The sequence below is a fragment of the Saccopteryx leptura genome, chromosome 3, assembly GCF_036850995.1.
Source record: "Saccopteryx leptura isolate mSacLep1 chromosome 3, mSacLep1_pri_phased_curated, whole genome shotgun sequence".
Taxonomy (NCBI): domain Eukaryota; kingdom Metazoa; phylum Chordata; class Mammalia; order Chiroptera; family Emballonuridae; genus Saccopteryx; species Saccopteryx leptura.
Window position 1 is genome coordinate 348,765,470 of NC_089505.1, and position 16,402 is coordinate 348,781,871.

A 16,402-nucleotide genomic window follows, 5' to 3' on the forward strand; every position below is an offset into this window, starting at 1 on the left:
AATCATGATTGATTCATCAGCATTAATTCTTTTCTTAATTTCCAAACATTCAAAAATTTATAAAATGTATCCATTTTCTTATTAACTTTTAATTGTATCATAATCAGGAAAGACTGTATTTTAAAACATATGTAAATTTATTTATAACTTAATATAGGATCAATTATTATAGCTGTCCTATGTGCCTCTGAGGTAAGTATATCTATATATATATTCTATAATTGTTTGATGCAGAAATCATTACATTTGTGCCATGGTCAAACTTATCATGTTGTTCAGTTTTTCCATACTCTTTTTTAATTTTTATTTTTGTCTGCCTGGTTTATTTATTGGCAACACTGGCCCTGTCTTGCCCTGGAGAGTCCAGGTTTACACTTGATGTGCTGTAGTTCCTATTCACAGTACTCCTCTGCTCCCTGATATAGCATCTCCCTTAGAAAAATCTATGCATTGATTAACCATTATGGTTTTCTGACTCCATTGTTAACTTTCCCCTCTTACGTTGACATATTCTTTGATTGCTTTAGTGACATTCGGTCTGTTACTGCTGTGTTGAATAAATCAGTGTTTCAGAGTTTTGCGGACACTCCAGTTTTATAACATGTACATTGAGGATTTCTGAACCCAGCTAAAATTAGATCCTATGACTGTTCCTGACTCAACACAACTGGGCCAAATCTATCTCCAAGGTGAAGATTAGGCCCTAAGCCCCTAATTTCATTAGTGTCTTTTCATTTAAGTCATGTAAATAAAATACTGACTAATACTACATGATCAGCTCAAGTATATGAACGCTTACTATTTGTGAAGCATTTTGCACTTCTTCATTAAGTTCATTTCTAAAAAGTTAATCATTATTTGTTTTGTACAGATAAATGAATACAGGCGAAACTATATAAAATAATCCCAAGTCATAGGGTAGGGAGTATATAACATGGGAATTACATCAAGTTTATAGGATTTCAAAGCCCTTTTATTTTTAAGCAAGAGACAGCAAGAGATAGAGAAACAAAAACAGAGGCAGAGAGAGACAGACACAGGAAGGGAGAGAGATGAGAAGCATCAACTAGTAGCTGCAGCACTTTATTCATTGATTGTTTCTCATATATGACTTTATCAGGGGTTCCAGCCCAGCCAGTGACCCCTTGCTCAAGACAGAGTCCTTAGGCTGCAGCCAGCGGCTTTGTGCTTCAAGCCAGTGACCTTTGGGCTCAAGCCAGTGATCGGGGTCATGTCGATAATTCTATGCACAAGCTGGTGACCCCTCAGTCAAGCTGGATGAGTCTGCGACATCCAGGTTTTAAACCTGGGACCTCACCGTCCCAGGTCAATGCTCTATCCACTGCACCACCACTGGTCAGGCTCAAAGCACATATTTTTAATAACTACGCTTGGTTTTAAAATTTGCTTTTTAAAAATAAACTGAATGAGTTTTAGAAGTAACTAAACTTTTACTCATATAACAAATACAATTTGGTTCTTTTTTTCCAAAATCTGTATTGAAAATCTTTATATAACATCTCATTTTTTATTTTAAAATTTTAAATAAAATAATTGCTATTATTATTTAGTCATTTGCAGATTCTCTTGAAAGGAAATTTTATAGAGAGCACTATAAATAACATTTTTGGAGTACTGACATGTCACAGTTTTACACTCTTGAAATTCAATATCATATGATACAAACTATCAAATTCTAAATTTCAAATAGATACATAGTTTTCATGTACTGAAATATAACTTTATAAATAGATATTCATTTTTTTGAAAAACAGTAGATTACTTTTAGAAATCATGACTTCTAGTAAAGCCATGAAGTTACTAACCACTTAGCTTTGGGCTGGGTGTTCCCAGTGCAGGTCTTGGATCTTTCACCAATATTTTGGAACCAGCTATGAAAAAAAAATAAAAATGTTTATAAAAGTTAACATGATAAATAACACCTACACACACACACCAATAAAATGTGATACCTGTCAATTATATTCTCTGACATATCTTATGGTTTTCTCTAGAATTTCCTGTTCCCCACAGCACCTCCGTCTCCACTCAAAATTCCTATTGTACAGCTAACAAGTTCAGTAGTTACCCCTATTATGGTTCAGTGTAACAAGGGGGAAGATTAGTGCTGCCATATCATGGGACATTGTTTCTTATTTTAGAGGCATATCTACCATGGAAACAGTTGATTCCAAAATAAAAGCTGAGGAATGAGGGTACGGCGTTGTTGCAAAGGCAGAAATCATTTGTGTTGGGTTCCTTTTTCAAAAATAAAAGTTTTAAGGTGAACCAAAAAGTAGTTCAAACCAAGGAAATTATGTGGGGTACTAAATGTGCCTGGAAAGTAACAGAAGTCACAACAGGCTGTGCTTATAGACCGTATAGAGACTTAGATCTTTATGCTAAAGACAATGTAATGTCTTTAAAAGGTTTGAAGGGGAAGTGACTTCGGTGAACGTCACTCTGGCTGAACTGTGGAGAACAAGTTGGGAAGGAGTGGGTATCGACGTGGCAGGGAAGTTACTAGGCTGCTGCAGTGGTCCCAGTAGAGGAAATCCTCAGGGAGACTACTGTAGTAGTGATGATGAAACAGAAGAGCAGACAGATAAAAAGCTGTTGAAATCCTGGTGGATGTAAAGGGATAGGAAGATGCCAAAGACAACTACTAGATTTCTATGTATATACTATATGATATTGGCACCACTGAGATAGGGAACAGCAAAATAAGACTATGGTGAAAATAAATTTATGTGTTCAGATTTACATATATGGGGTATTGAAATGTCTCTGAAGGATTCAGGGAAAGATGTCAGTTAAGCAACTGAACATATAAGTCTAGAGCTAAGAGCAGATAAATAAGCTATCAATTACAGAAATATTAACCTACAAATAATATCCATAAAGGAGACAGTTGAAGCTACTGGCTTAAATGACCTTCCCTATGGAGAGAATATAGAATAAAACAAAGAGATGGCTAAAAACCATGCCTTTAGAAAGTATGGGTAGAAAATATAATAATAAGCTTATAATTTATATATATACAATTTTATATACATATAATTTATATTAAAAAATGGAGAACAGATATCCAGAATTATGAAGAAATAACATATTTATTTATTCAAATATTATTGAACATTTTGACAGACGAGGAACTGATCTAGATGCTAAAATTACAGCTGTAAACCCTGAACAAATAAATCCTTTTTGCTTTTATTGATATTAAATTCTAGTTGAGGAGGAGCGGATGAAAGGACAAAGAGTAGAGAAACACTACGACAAATAAATAAGTATAAAAGAAGATCTCACACCATAGGTGTTTCTACCATGAACAAAAATGTAAACTTCAAAAAAACAGTAATGTGCTAGCTAAAAGGAGAAGGTAAAAACATCTCAAGAAAGATAGTCATTAACAGTTGTGACTTCTGCAAGAGATCACAAATTAGAATGTCTAATAAAAAAGGAGAAAGGATAAAACAACTCCAGCCCAGTAGCTCAATTGGTTAGCATTGTCCTGATACACCAAGGTTAAGAATCAACCAATAAATGCATAAATTAGTGAAGCAGCAAATCAATTTCTCTCTCTACTCCTTCCTCCCTCTCTAAAATCAATAAAAAAATGAAAAAAATAAAAGAAAAGGGTAGTTTATTCATGACTTTATCAAGAATTCAAAAAAATTTCCTTCGTTCCTTCTTCTGGAAACATAACCCTACTTCCTCCTGTAAATTCCTTCCATTTTGTCCAGATGGGGACTGTCCTGCTCAAGCAGGAAGAGGAGTGGACACTCCACCTAGAAATGGTCAATGTACCACATCACCCTGGCTGAGTAATGGACTTGGATATAGAATCTGTTCAAAACTGTGACTACTAAACTCCTCCTGAAGAGTGCTATCATGACCAAGCTCTGGGAGGGACTTTACCAGGGTTACTCGCCAGAAGTATAGGAGCCAGGAACCCTGGAGGCAATTTTTCTCCACTGTAGTGGATTCAACAGTGTTCCCCTCAAATCTGTGTCTACTAGGAACCTCAGTATATGAACTGATTTGGAAATAAGAACTTTGAAGATACAATTAGCTGGGGCTGTTAAGGTGAAATAATCCTGAAACACTCCTTAAATCTAATGACTAGTGTCTTAATAATAATAAAAGATGACATATAGAGATATGTAGGATGGGCCATGTGAAGATGAAGGTAGAAGTCAGACTGAGGCAGCTGGAGCCAATAGACTCTAAGAAGAGCAACAAGCCATCAGAAGCTAGGAAGGAGTAAGGACCGATTCTTCTCTAGAACCTTCGGAGGACACAAAGTCCTGCTGACACCTTGATTTTGGACTTCTGGCCTCCAGAACTGTGACAGAATAAATTTATATTTTTTTAAGTCACCCAGCCTGTGGTGTTATGTTCTGGTCATCCGTAAAACATTAGTCCACCTGCCATGAATAGCAAGCTAGACGTAACAAAGGCAAGAAAAAGAAACAGAACATGAAAAAGAAGCTAAAAAGACCTGAATAATATTTTTGTGCTTTTGGGTCCAGAAGTAACTACATCACTCCTTTCCTTAGAGTAAGCCAGCAAATTTCCCTTGTTCCTAAGCTACTCTCAATTGATTATTTTTTTGGTCTCTAATAGTACAGTATCTTCTGTGAAAAGGTTTTATGGAAAAAAACCTACCTTCACAAACAGGCACTTTTCCAGTCCAGGTGTTATCAGAGCGACACACCCTATGTTCTGTGCCACCTGCTAAGAAGAAGCCAGGCTGGCAGGTATATATTAGTGTGTAGCCATGGGATGGAAGGTCCATTCCTACCACATTGGCGTGAGCAGGAGTTTCCGGCTGTTTACAGCTGTGGGCTATATTTAAAAAAAGAGAAAGATGTTCATTTTTATTGACATGTTAAAAATATTTTTAGACTTGAAGTCATGATGTACTCCAAAGGTATGTTAATGCCTTTATGTACATACTTTTAAATAATTATTCTAATAAAACAAAGGAAATGTATGGATGTAAATATACATTCTATATTCATAGACTAGCATTTCCCAAAAAAACATCTTTTTTTTTAATATTTTTTATTTTACAGAGACAAAAAGAGAGTCAGAGAGAGGGATAGACAGGGACAGACAGACAGGAATGGGAAGAGATGTGAAGCATCAATCATTAGTTTTTTATTGTGACACCTTAGTTGTTTATTGATTGCTTCTCATATGTGCCTTGACTGTGGGGCTAGAGCAGATCGAGTAACCCCTTGCTCAAGCCAGTGACTTTGGGTCCAAGCTGGTGAGCTTTGCTCAAACCAGCTGAGCCCGCGCTCAACCTGGAAACCTCGGGGTTGAGCCTGGGTCCTCCGCATCCCAGTCCGATTCTCTATCCACTGTGCCACTTCCTGGTCAGGCACAAACAACAATCTTTTGAACATTATGTTAATAGCTAAACTGAAGGGAAAGAAAATGACTGTAGTTAATTAAGTTCATAGATGTATACTATATTATCATTTTAGGGAGTCACAATACATAATTACATTTCAAAGAACCTAAAAGATCTTACTATAGCATACCTTTTAAAATTGTCTAACTAAAATTTTCTAACCAATTAAGTAAATACTATTTTACAATATTTAATTTATTATATTAACTTATATATAAAATTTTCTGGCCATATTTTGTGGTTATATGCTAGTGGTAGTTTTTTTTATTCATTTAATTTTGTGTCTCCTTTCTCCCTGTTTCCTCTCCCTAATTCCATTACCTATACTTATGGTGCTTCTTGGCCCTGACCCCAGTTCACTTATTGCATGTCTTTGAATTTTTTTTTTAATTTTATCTATTTGTTTTTAAGTGAGAGGAGGGAAGATAGAGAGACAGACTCCTGCATTCACCCCAACTGGGATCGACCAGGCAGCCCCCATTTGGGGCCAATACTTGAATCAACTGAGCTATCCTCAGCACTGGGGGCTGATGCTTGAATCAATCAAGCTACTGCTTGCTAGGTCGCTTCTCCTGTGTGCCCTGACCGGGGATCAAATCCGGGTCGTCCGTATATCGGGCTAGCACTCTATCCACTGAGTCAACCCTCCAGGGCTCACCTGTTTTGTGTCTTTTAAAGACCATTCCTTTCTCAATCAGAAATAGATATTACAAGAAATTTTCCCCTTAAATGAGACAATATTTCTGATGATTTGTTCATGAATAAAAATCCTTAAAGGTAGTCTCTGAAGAGTGTTCTATGGACAAATTTCTTTGAAAAAAAATTTTCCCACTTGTTTCTCAATAGAAATTTACAAAGCTATACATAACATTTTTTAACACTTATGTAATAAACATTACATGGTTCATATTTAATATAATTCAGTTAAAAAATTTAATACTCATGGGAAAATATTGCCAAGGATAAACACAAATCTGTCTCTGATACATTTTTAACCCCCACACTATACAAATATTAAAATTTTGAGATGCTTTGCAATAACAGAAGCTGTTTAACTTCATTTAAATCATCATATCTCAAATGCAGATCATCAAATAGTCTTGGTTTACTGTGAAATATCAATACCTAGTTACATTCCACATGGTTGTTCTGAAGTACACACTCTGAGGAATTCTCATTTGAGGGATATTGCCATATTTAAATATAAACCAGGGATTTTGCCATATATAATATAAACCAAGTGGGAATGTCACATGACATAGTGTTGTGTTCTGCTGCTTTTTAATAAGCTTCAAGGCCATAAGGAATTCCATGATTATTTGGGCTAGAGTAAATTCACAGGTTTTATTTTAATTTCAGCAAATCCTGAAAGGTATATACCATTCACCTATTGCTTAACTCTTTATTTTTATCCCAAGAAGATCAGAATTTAAAAAGATGGAGGAGATAAAAAGAGGTGATGGGAGGGAAAGAAGAGATAAGTAACTCACGAGCTAAAATGCATTTCTAACAGCAAGTTACAAAAGAATATTTAGTGACTTTGGAGTTGGTTCTAATTTAATTTGTATAGCAAATATTCTCAGTTTAGGGTCAGTGCCCATCTATAAGCTCCAAGAAATCCTGAGATAGTATTAAAATTCTTGGCTAAGGTGTTTACACATATTTCCTTACATGGGTATTTCTAGCATTCTTCAGTTTCTCAGACAGTTTCACAAGTAAAGCTTGTTAAGTGGAGCCTCCTGTACCTGAGTATTTCAGATTCATAATGTAGAACTATACATCTAAAAAATAATTATCATAAATTTACCAGGTGACTAAACAGAGCACAATTACACGAGCTATCCGAAAGAACAAAATTGTGCTTCATGCTTTCTGATTTCTTTAGAAAGACTACTTCCCAATGGACATACGGTAAAGATACAGTAATAAAATTATATACATGAATCACGTTTTATAATAGTCTAAAACATCAATGTGATACACCAATTATATGCATTTAATTTTATTTTCACAGTTAGAAAAAAAAAGCATGCAAATTCTCACCCACCATAAGTACAAATGTGTCCTTAGCCACGCTACTTACGTAGGCACTCAGGCTGAGTTCCACTCCACATGAGGTCAGGAAGGCAAGTCCGTGTTGTAGAACCCTGGAGGAGGTGGCCTTTTTTGCAATGAAACTGTACAACACTTCCTACCTGTAGCAAATCACAAGGAAAAAACACAAATGTCCCAATGCAACTTCAAATATGGAAACAAACAGAAAAAAATTTAGAACGAGAAAATGTTTTCAAAAGAGATTATGCGTGGTAGAAGTAGAAAAAGAAATTGAAACTTGATTTAAAATAAAATGGGAGGAAAAGTCAAGGCTGAAGGAAAAAAACCTTAGATCTCTTTGTGTACATATCACCATCAAATAGTTGTGTACCCAAAGTATACGTAAGTGCCAAAGTTTCTGCCATAATGTAAGAATATACATAGGTACTAAAAGGTCAATAAGCTACATATAAATATAAGATAGAGTAACAGATAGAGATATAAAGATGGGTAAGGATAGAGATGGAAATAAAATAATTAACAGCATAAGAGGCAAATGAATATTGGAGACAGTAATGATAATATGATGTTAGATTAAAAAAACATTTACTGAAGGTTGGAATGGTGACAGAAATATGCAATAAAGACGTGCAATTTGCACTGAGATTTCAAGGATGCAGAATAGAGATACATACATACATATATAAATCAATGGCTCTTAAAGTGTGGTCACTAGATAAGTAACCTTACCATCACCTAGGAATTTGTTAGAAACACAAATTCTGGGACCTTGCCCCAGACCCACTGAATCAGAAACTCTTAGGGCAGGGCCTATCAATTGGTGCTTTAATAAACCCTCTAGGTGATTTTAATGAACACTAAAGTTTGAGAGCAACTGATATAAAAGTAGAAAATATAAGAAAATGATGGAAAATGCATGGAGGTTAAAATGCACATCATGTAGTTCAAAAAAAAGGAGAGTACATTTCATTGGTTGACATGGATAGTTCACACAGTGACCTGAGGAGATGGGGGTGAAATGGGAGGCAAGAAAATATAGTTAAAAAGGAAACAGACTCCAGAGTAACATATACTTGGTTTTAACTTTGGGTCTGACCATACTTCATCTTTGTGACTTAACCTTCCATTTATAAATAAGGATAATAAGTTTATTTGATGTTCGATTTGTTTTAAGGATTAAATAAAGTAGAATACATAATCTACTCTATACAGGGATGGCACATAAGTTTTAAATAAATTCTAGCTATAAATATTAAGTCAGAAGCTGTGACAGTTGAAATCTTCTTTTCATAGAAACGAAGTTGCTAAAGCTTTCAGAGCAAGCAAGTAAAATTTGTGCAGAAAATAATACCTTTAGAAATTAACTAGCTATTGTATGAAGAAACTATTAAACAAAGTGAATGATAAATGGTAATTCCAATTATGAGGCTGGCACGGGTTTTTTGATTTGAGTGGATGAAAGCTAGACTGTCTTGTGGAAGTAGATGGGGGAAGGGAGCTCCTTGTATATAGTATGTTACAAGGAAAAAGTGCTCGTATTTATTAAATGATTACAGGTGGAGGACAAGGTAAGTGATAGTTAGGGTCTGCACCATCAGCCTTTCACAGTGAATGGAGTTGGGAATACACAATTACTGTTCTAGGACTACCACAGACACCCTGCTTTCTGCTTTCCCAGCTAAATCACCATTTATCACATTCTCATTAGCTGCCAGAACTACACTACACCAGAAAATTCTTATTCCAATAGTAATTCTCTTTTAACAACCTTTAACCTTCCAGTTACCTAGTATTATGTCTTCTAAACACCTTTGTTTTGGCTTTTAGAGATATGTAATCCCTCAATCCCCCATTTTGTCCAAGGTTACTATATTGCTCAACTCTAGGAAGCACTTTCCATACTGGATTCCATATATAAACAGAGTTCTTCAAATTGTGTTCCAAAGCATGACATTCACATACCCCTGAGGCTGGGCAATATGGTGTCACACATTTTGACTTTCTCATACGGACTAGATGATGTGACTGATCATTTGGATTTTGCAATTCTGTTCTTCGAACAGTTCTTCAAAACCCATCACCTCTATCAACCCAACAATCTTACATTTGTCTAGATGTCAGTTATTGGTGCTACCTTCTATGCTTTAATTTTCCCTCATTTTATTAACCACCAAATAGTGACAATTTTACCTCTTAAATCTTTCTTAAACTGTCCCCTTTTCTCTCTCTCACTTATATACTGTAACGTGTTTTAGTTCTCAACATCTTTTCTACAAGCTTTGGTTCTCAAACTTTAGCAGATGTCTTAATCACCAGGACGACTTACCAATACACAAATTCTGCATTCCCAACAAGTTTCCAGGTAATACTGCTGCTGCCTGTTTATGGACCACACATCGAGAAAGACTGTCACAGATAATTGCTATAATCATCTCTTCTAACTTGTCTCTATTTCTCCAATCTTGACCTCATTAAATATACTTGACAGAGTGATCTATTTAACATGAAAGTCTAGCTGCATCATTTTTCTTCTTAAAATCTTCACTGGCTTATTATCCATAGGATAAAGTTACTTTTTATTATCTTGGCAGATAGAAGCCTCCATAATCTGACCACTGACCATATTTCCAGCATTATTTAGTCAAATGGTGCCCATATATGATAATATTGAAGTTCTTCAGTTCCCTGAATGCATGCATATTTTTATGCTATTCTTCCTGTATGGAATGCCTTTCCCAAACTTTCTTTTCTTAGTTTTGTCCTAAAGGGTTTAGCTCAAACAATATTTCTAGAAAGACTTCCCTGCAGCAAAAAAATTAGGAAAACAGTTCTTAATATATGCTTTCTTAGCACCTCTCAGTGGCAAAAATGTTATTACCTATCCTATGAAATCATCTATTTCATTTGACCCAAATACCAAAATATTAGCTTCTCTAGGTCGGGGACTGTATGTTATTTAACCCATGAACCGAGAGTTTAGAAAAGTGTCTCAAAAATGTTGAATCAACTGAAAAAAAGCAGACAAATAATTTAATATAAAATTATTTGATTAGTAAAATGTTTTAACTTGTCTATCAGTTTCTTAAACTACACTGATAACCTTCTGTGCTTTAGTTAATACAGTTAGTTATGTTAATCATTATTTGTTCTTTAAAGGGTACATTTGGATTATTTTGTTAAACATTTATGTTGGTAAGAAATATAAAACATGTTAGAAAGAATATACTTTTTTTTTTACTTTTACTTTTTTTTTTTTTCTGAAGCTGGAAACGGGGAGAGACAGACAGACTCCCGCATGCGCCCGACCGGGATCCACCCGGCACGCCCACCAGGGGGCAATGCTCTGCCCCTCCGGGGCGTCGCTCTGTTGTGACCAGAGCCACTCTAGCGCCTGGGGCAGAGGCCAAGGAGCCATCCCCAGCGCCTGGGCCATCCCTGCTCCAATGGAGCCTCAGCTGCGGGAGGGGAAGAGAGAGACAGAGAGGAAGGAGAGGAGGAGGGGTGGAGAACCAGATGGGCGCTTCTCCTGTGTGCCCTGGCCGGAATCGAACCCGAGACTTCTGCACGCCAGGCCGACGCTCTAGCACTGAGCCAACCGGCCAGGGCCTTTTACTTTTACTTTTAAGGCTTACTTTCATCATTCCTGCACATTTTTCTGAAGTTGCCATAAATACTGATTTAGATATTAACCACATACCATATAACAATCTATTTAATGATTTTTATATATCACTAAAAATGTAATGACTTTTGTGATTTACAAATATATATGTAATATTTAATATTTAGTGTTATACAAACTTAATAATTGATTACTTTTTATTCTAAATTTGTTGTATTAAAATCAACCATCAAAATGTTCTTCAAATATGAGTACATTAATTAACAATTTTGACAGTGATTAATCCACTTAGCAATAGACTTTACATATCTCTCCATCTTTTTCTGACTTGCCATGACAGATCCTCTGATTCTAAATAACTTCTAATATACAAAATATAATTTGAATTTTTGTAAAAAATAAGTAACAAAAATTTGCATTACCTACTTCCAAAAATTCAAGGAAAAAATAATTTATGTAAATTTTTCCATCAATATTTACTAATAAAAAGTACTGTTTGTATAAGCAATTATATACAATGTATAAAATAATACTGGAAATTTTTATATCAGGAATTAAAATTCATCCATATTGTTTTAATTATAGCAACGTTTAAATAAAAATTACCTTACATTGGCTCAAATCAGCATGTTATGTGCATTATAAAATGTTATGGCAGATCCAATTAGTACATATGACATCTTTAACTTATCAGTCCTTCTTTTAAATGTTATCTCTCAGTTCCTAAGTCATAAAGTTTAGAAAGCTAAATACAAAATTTATTGAAATTTTGCAAAAATTTAGAACTTTCTAAATAAGATCTATTTTTCCCTTTCATGACATTTCATAGTAAATGATTCTTTCTTATTTTGTTAGAATTTTTATCACAATGTTCATTTGTGTCTGATTTTTAACATCACACATTTATTTAACTTGAATATGCAGTAAAGTCCTAACAACTTTCAAAATATATCTATAGTTAAGTATTCAAAGATTTATATCCTCTTTGTAATATATTTAAACAACATTTCTATTTGTATTTTTAGCATGTTCACATTATACATTTTACTGCCCCCAAAACTGAGATAACTTCTAGTAAAAGGCATACATTAATTAAGGTTATTAAAACTGAAGTAAAGGTAGGATCATTAAAAAAAGGAATAACATTTTTAAGATGAGATGCAAAGGAGAGTCTTTACTGAGCATCCATTTGATCCTGAGCTTCCTGTTTTATCTTGTGAGTTTGAATTAAAAAAATTGGGAAGATTTTAATATAAAATTTGTAGGTTTTTTGCTTTAAAATGGATGTTGTCATATTCATTATTTAGAGATAATAAAACACTAAGTAACATATTTGCCTTATTTAATGAACTTATGTACAAATTTTCATTCTAAAGTAGAAATCACATACAACCACCATGATTATTTTGGTATGATTAACTTAGTGTTAAACATCTTGGAGTTAAGCATATAAAAGTCAAAATTAGAACTATCATGTCTATAACAGCTTTATGTAACAAGTCTTAAATCTAAATAATGTGTCTTCCAATCCTCAGAGCTCAGTTTACAGAGTGATACTGCAGTTAGAGAAATATGTGTTTGGCATTTACCCCGTAATTAACCTAGATGTTTTATCAATCATCTTGACAGCTACTCTTTTCACTGGCAATCTTTTCTCAGCAAAAATTGTTCCAATTTTCAATATTTTAGATAAATTTATAAATTATGTTGAGCATTTTTTACAATACTTGAGTTTTCATCTCTATTATTAGATGATATATTATCTGTGTCCAAAACAGTCTACTATGATAAATCTGGATAGAAAAGAAGAGTGAAGAAATGAGAAAAAAAATGAAGAAAATGATTGGAGTGCCTCTACAATTCATAACGTTCTCCTTTCCCTTGTCCCTCCCAGAAATAGTGTTCTGCAGCTGTTTCTACTTAACTCACCATTGACCGCCTGAAAAGACCAAGGGGAGACACAGAAGCTGGAACATTTTGATTCTCTCTCTCTCTCTGGAAATTTGGAACTGAGATTGAGGCAATTAATCACTTTCTTTACGTGGCTGGGATGTAAACAGAAACGATGCACCCCTGGCCAGAGGGCCAATCTCCAGAGAGAAAAGAGGAGGTAAAAAGAGTTGTGAAAAAGACCATTGCCCAGTTCCTAAAATTGGGCTTGATAAGTCTCACTTGATTCCTTCTGTCTTGTAGTCTCAGACATACATGGAGCATGGCTTGTAATGCTTTGGGTTTAAGCCAGCTCAAAACAGTTTCTGTTACTTACAAGTTTTTCTCAACCGATAAAGACACCACTTCTAGTTATATAAGACCATATTCATTTGAAATCTACCAATAAATTGATATTAGTTAGAATTTTTAAAATTTGTAGTCTCTATATTTAGTAAATATAATTAGCACATAAATATATAGTAAATATAATTAGTATATATATATATATACACACATGTACACACATACCTGTCATATGCACATAAAAATTGATATCTTTAATTAACATACTCAATATATCATTTGCAATTATAATGAGATTAATATAATTATAAATGCATTTTACCATATTTGAAATCTAGTCTATTCACAATTAGAATAGAATATAATAATCTAATATATTTCTATTAGCCAGATAATATGAATTTAGGATTAGGTTAATTTTGTACATTTTAATGATTATAATAAAATTCTTATAACATAGAGTTAAGAATTTTAATCATTCCATTGGATGACTATTCCAAACTCAATTTTACTCATTTCTATTTCCATTATCTTAAAGGTTATTTATTGGAAAGGACTCAAGTATGATATTTCAGAAAAATCACTTGATTTAGTGCATAGACACTAACATCACAATTCTGTATTCTGTCAGGATATTGTCAATGGCTTGTTTTGTGACAAAGCTCAGTCACATTCTGTCTCAGTTTTCTTGTCCAAATGATGAGGACTAATGCTGTTTAGCTGGTTGTCCATTTTTCAGGATTTAGATAAACTGATAAAACCTTTTATGTACCTAAGAATCTAATGTTTTCTAAAAGCACTAATATAATAGAGACTGAGAAAGGTTTTTACACTTTTGTATTATCTAGACAGGCCTGAGGCAAGCTGGAATAATTGGAAATGCTATCAAATCAATGTTCATACTGAGGCTGAACTATAGATAAATAAATACTATTTTTAACAACAAAAAATATGGCACCTTTGGTGAATGCTTTCTTTAGAAATGGATGTTCTTCAGGTTTGCACCGAATTACACAAAATAGCACAATTTAGAAAAGCCCACAACACAAGGCAGTTGGGTAATGTGTAAACTAACAATTTCCCTTCAGAATCAGTATACACTTTGGCTCCCCCTAGGCCCTGTAATGAAAAACTTGCTGAATATCTACATAAACTCTAAATTGGAGAAACAGAGAACAAGAAAGTCAGCCACACATGACTGGCATGCTCAAGAATTGTATATGTGTTGTACAACAATAGGTCATGGTGAAATTGCTTCTTTAGATATTCCCCACATCAATGACAATGTGTAAGAGATATTTTATTATATACACATTAGGAAACAGAAATACTTTTATGTATACTTTTCTGCACTGTCCCACATTTTCCTGCAGACTTGACTCATTCCCTCCCTCATCTACTCTTTCTAACCCTCTGTCGTGTACTACCTACTACATGGATTTTTCTATGCTCAGAGCTATCTTCAATTTTTTTTTTCTTTTAACTTTATGGTCAGTTAGGCTATTATTCCTGAAGTGTTTTTCTTTTTCTCATAATTTCCATTTACTTCCACTCTTTTATTCCCTGTTACCTTTATGAAATATGCTTTATAAATGCAGATATAAACCTAATGTTGTTTTTGTTTGAGCCAACAGGACTATATGCACAGGAACCGCAGAAGCCTTAGGATGTAGTGTTATAGGAAATGGAAATACTTATTTAAGGTACCCACTTGAAATCCGAATGTATTGTTCTGAGATCCATGCCGTGGCACCCCAGGATTTTCACATGAGGTACGAGTGGGTTCTGCAATGAAGATTTAAAACATAACATTTCTTTAACATTTATAGTTATACTTAAATTTACATTTCTCCTATGCAAAATAATTTTAAGTGATATCAGCTTTAATAAAAATAGCCCCAGTGGGCCCTGGCCGGTTAGCTCAGCGGTAGAGCGTCAGCCTGGTGTGCGGGGGACACGGGTTCAATTCCCGGCCAGGGCACATAGGAGAAGCGCCCATTTGCTTCTCCACTCCCTTCCCCTCCTTCCTCTCTGACTCTCTCTTCCCCTCCTGCAGCCAAGGCTCCATTGGAGCAAAGATGGCCCGGGCGCTGGGGATGGCTCCTTGGCCTCTGCCCCAGGCACTAGAGTGCTCTGGTTGCGGCAGAGCGATGCCCCCCCCCGCCCCCCAGAGGGGCAGAGCATTGCCCCCTGGTGGGCAAAACATCACCCCTGGTGGGCATGCCGGGTGGATCCCGGTTGGGCGCATGCAGGAGTCTGTCTGACTGTCTCTCCCCGTTTCCAGCTTCAGAAAAATACAAAAAATAAAAAATAAAAAATAAAAATAGCCCCAGTGTTGGGCAAATAAATTTGCAAAATGTGATTTTTATGTTTTCTCACTTTTATTGTTAAAAATGGCCACTGCCCAGGTATGTGATCTGTGAAACTGCTAATTATCTTCCTGCTTGGGAAGGGCCATTGTTATACTAATGTGTGCTGGAGGAGGGGTCTTTGTGGGCCCAGGTGGATTTTTTAGAAGGAAGAAGAAGGAGGAGAAGAAGAAGCCAAGATGGAAGGGAAGGAGAGAGAAGGCAGTTTTGCAGAGTAAGAAGCCATGTTGGCAGATGGGGAACCAGAAGTGACTTAGACTGGTGAGGGCCTTTTTTTTCTATGAAAAAATGGAAAAGAGTCTCCTGGCTGTGGAACTAGAGAAAGTGTGAGTGGGTTTTGGTGCCCTGTGTGTTTTTACTTGTCGGCCAGTTGTGAGGCCAGAATAAAGGAATGGCCCACCATTCTTTGGCCCCCCTGTTTCTTTACCGTCTGTCCAAATCTAATGGGAACCTGCATGTGAATGGCTGCGATGGCCGCGGCTACTGGCCATACACCTGGGTAATAATAAAGAGTGTAAATTTAATAGCATCTCACCATGAACAGTAGACTGCTAATCCTAAAGCAAAAAATTTAGGTAAATTGCATTTTATATAAATTACACAATTCTTGAACTCTGAAACTTTGTAATATAAATGCACTTGACCTGCAACTGACTCTGTAGAAAAATAATTTAAAGAAAAATAAAGAATATGAAA

General features: G+C 35.2%; 1 protein-coding gene across 3 annotated transcripts in view; it reads right to left on the bottom strand.

Moving 5' to 3' along the window:
* The window catches only part of CSMD3 (CUB and Sushi multiple domains 3), a 1,231,016-nt gene that overhangs the window by 16,054 nt on the left and 1,198,560 nt on the right, over positions 1–16,402 (bottom strand). For all 3 annotated transcript variants that reach the window (XM_066379371.1, XM_066379370.1, XM_066379369.1), the window contains 4 exons: positions 15,049–15,122; positions 7,509–7,620; positions 4,672–4,851; positions 1,827–1,892 (listed from right to left, as the gene is read on the bottom strand). In XM_066379371.1, coding sequence (XP_066235468.1) covers positions 1,827–1,892; positions 4,672–4,851; positions 7,509–7,620; positions 15,049–15,122 — 432 coding nt within the window. The remainder of the gene's footprint in view (positions 1–1,826; positions 1,893–4,671; positions 4,852–7,508; positions 7,621–15,048; positions 15,123–16,402) is intronic.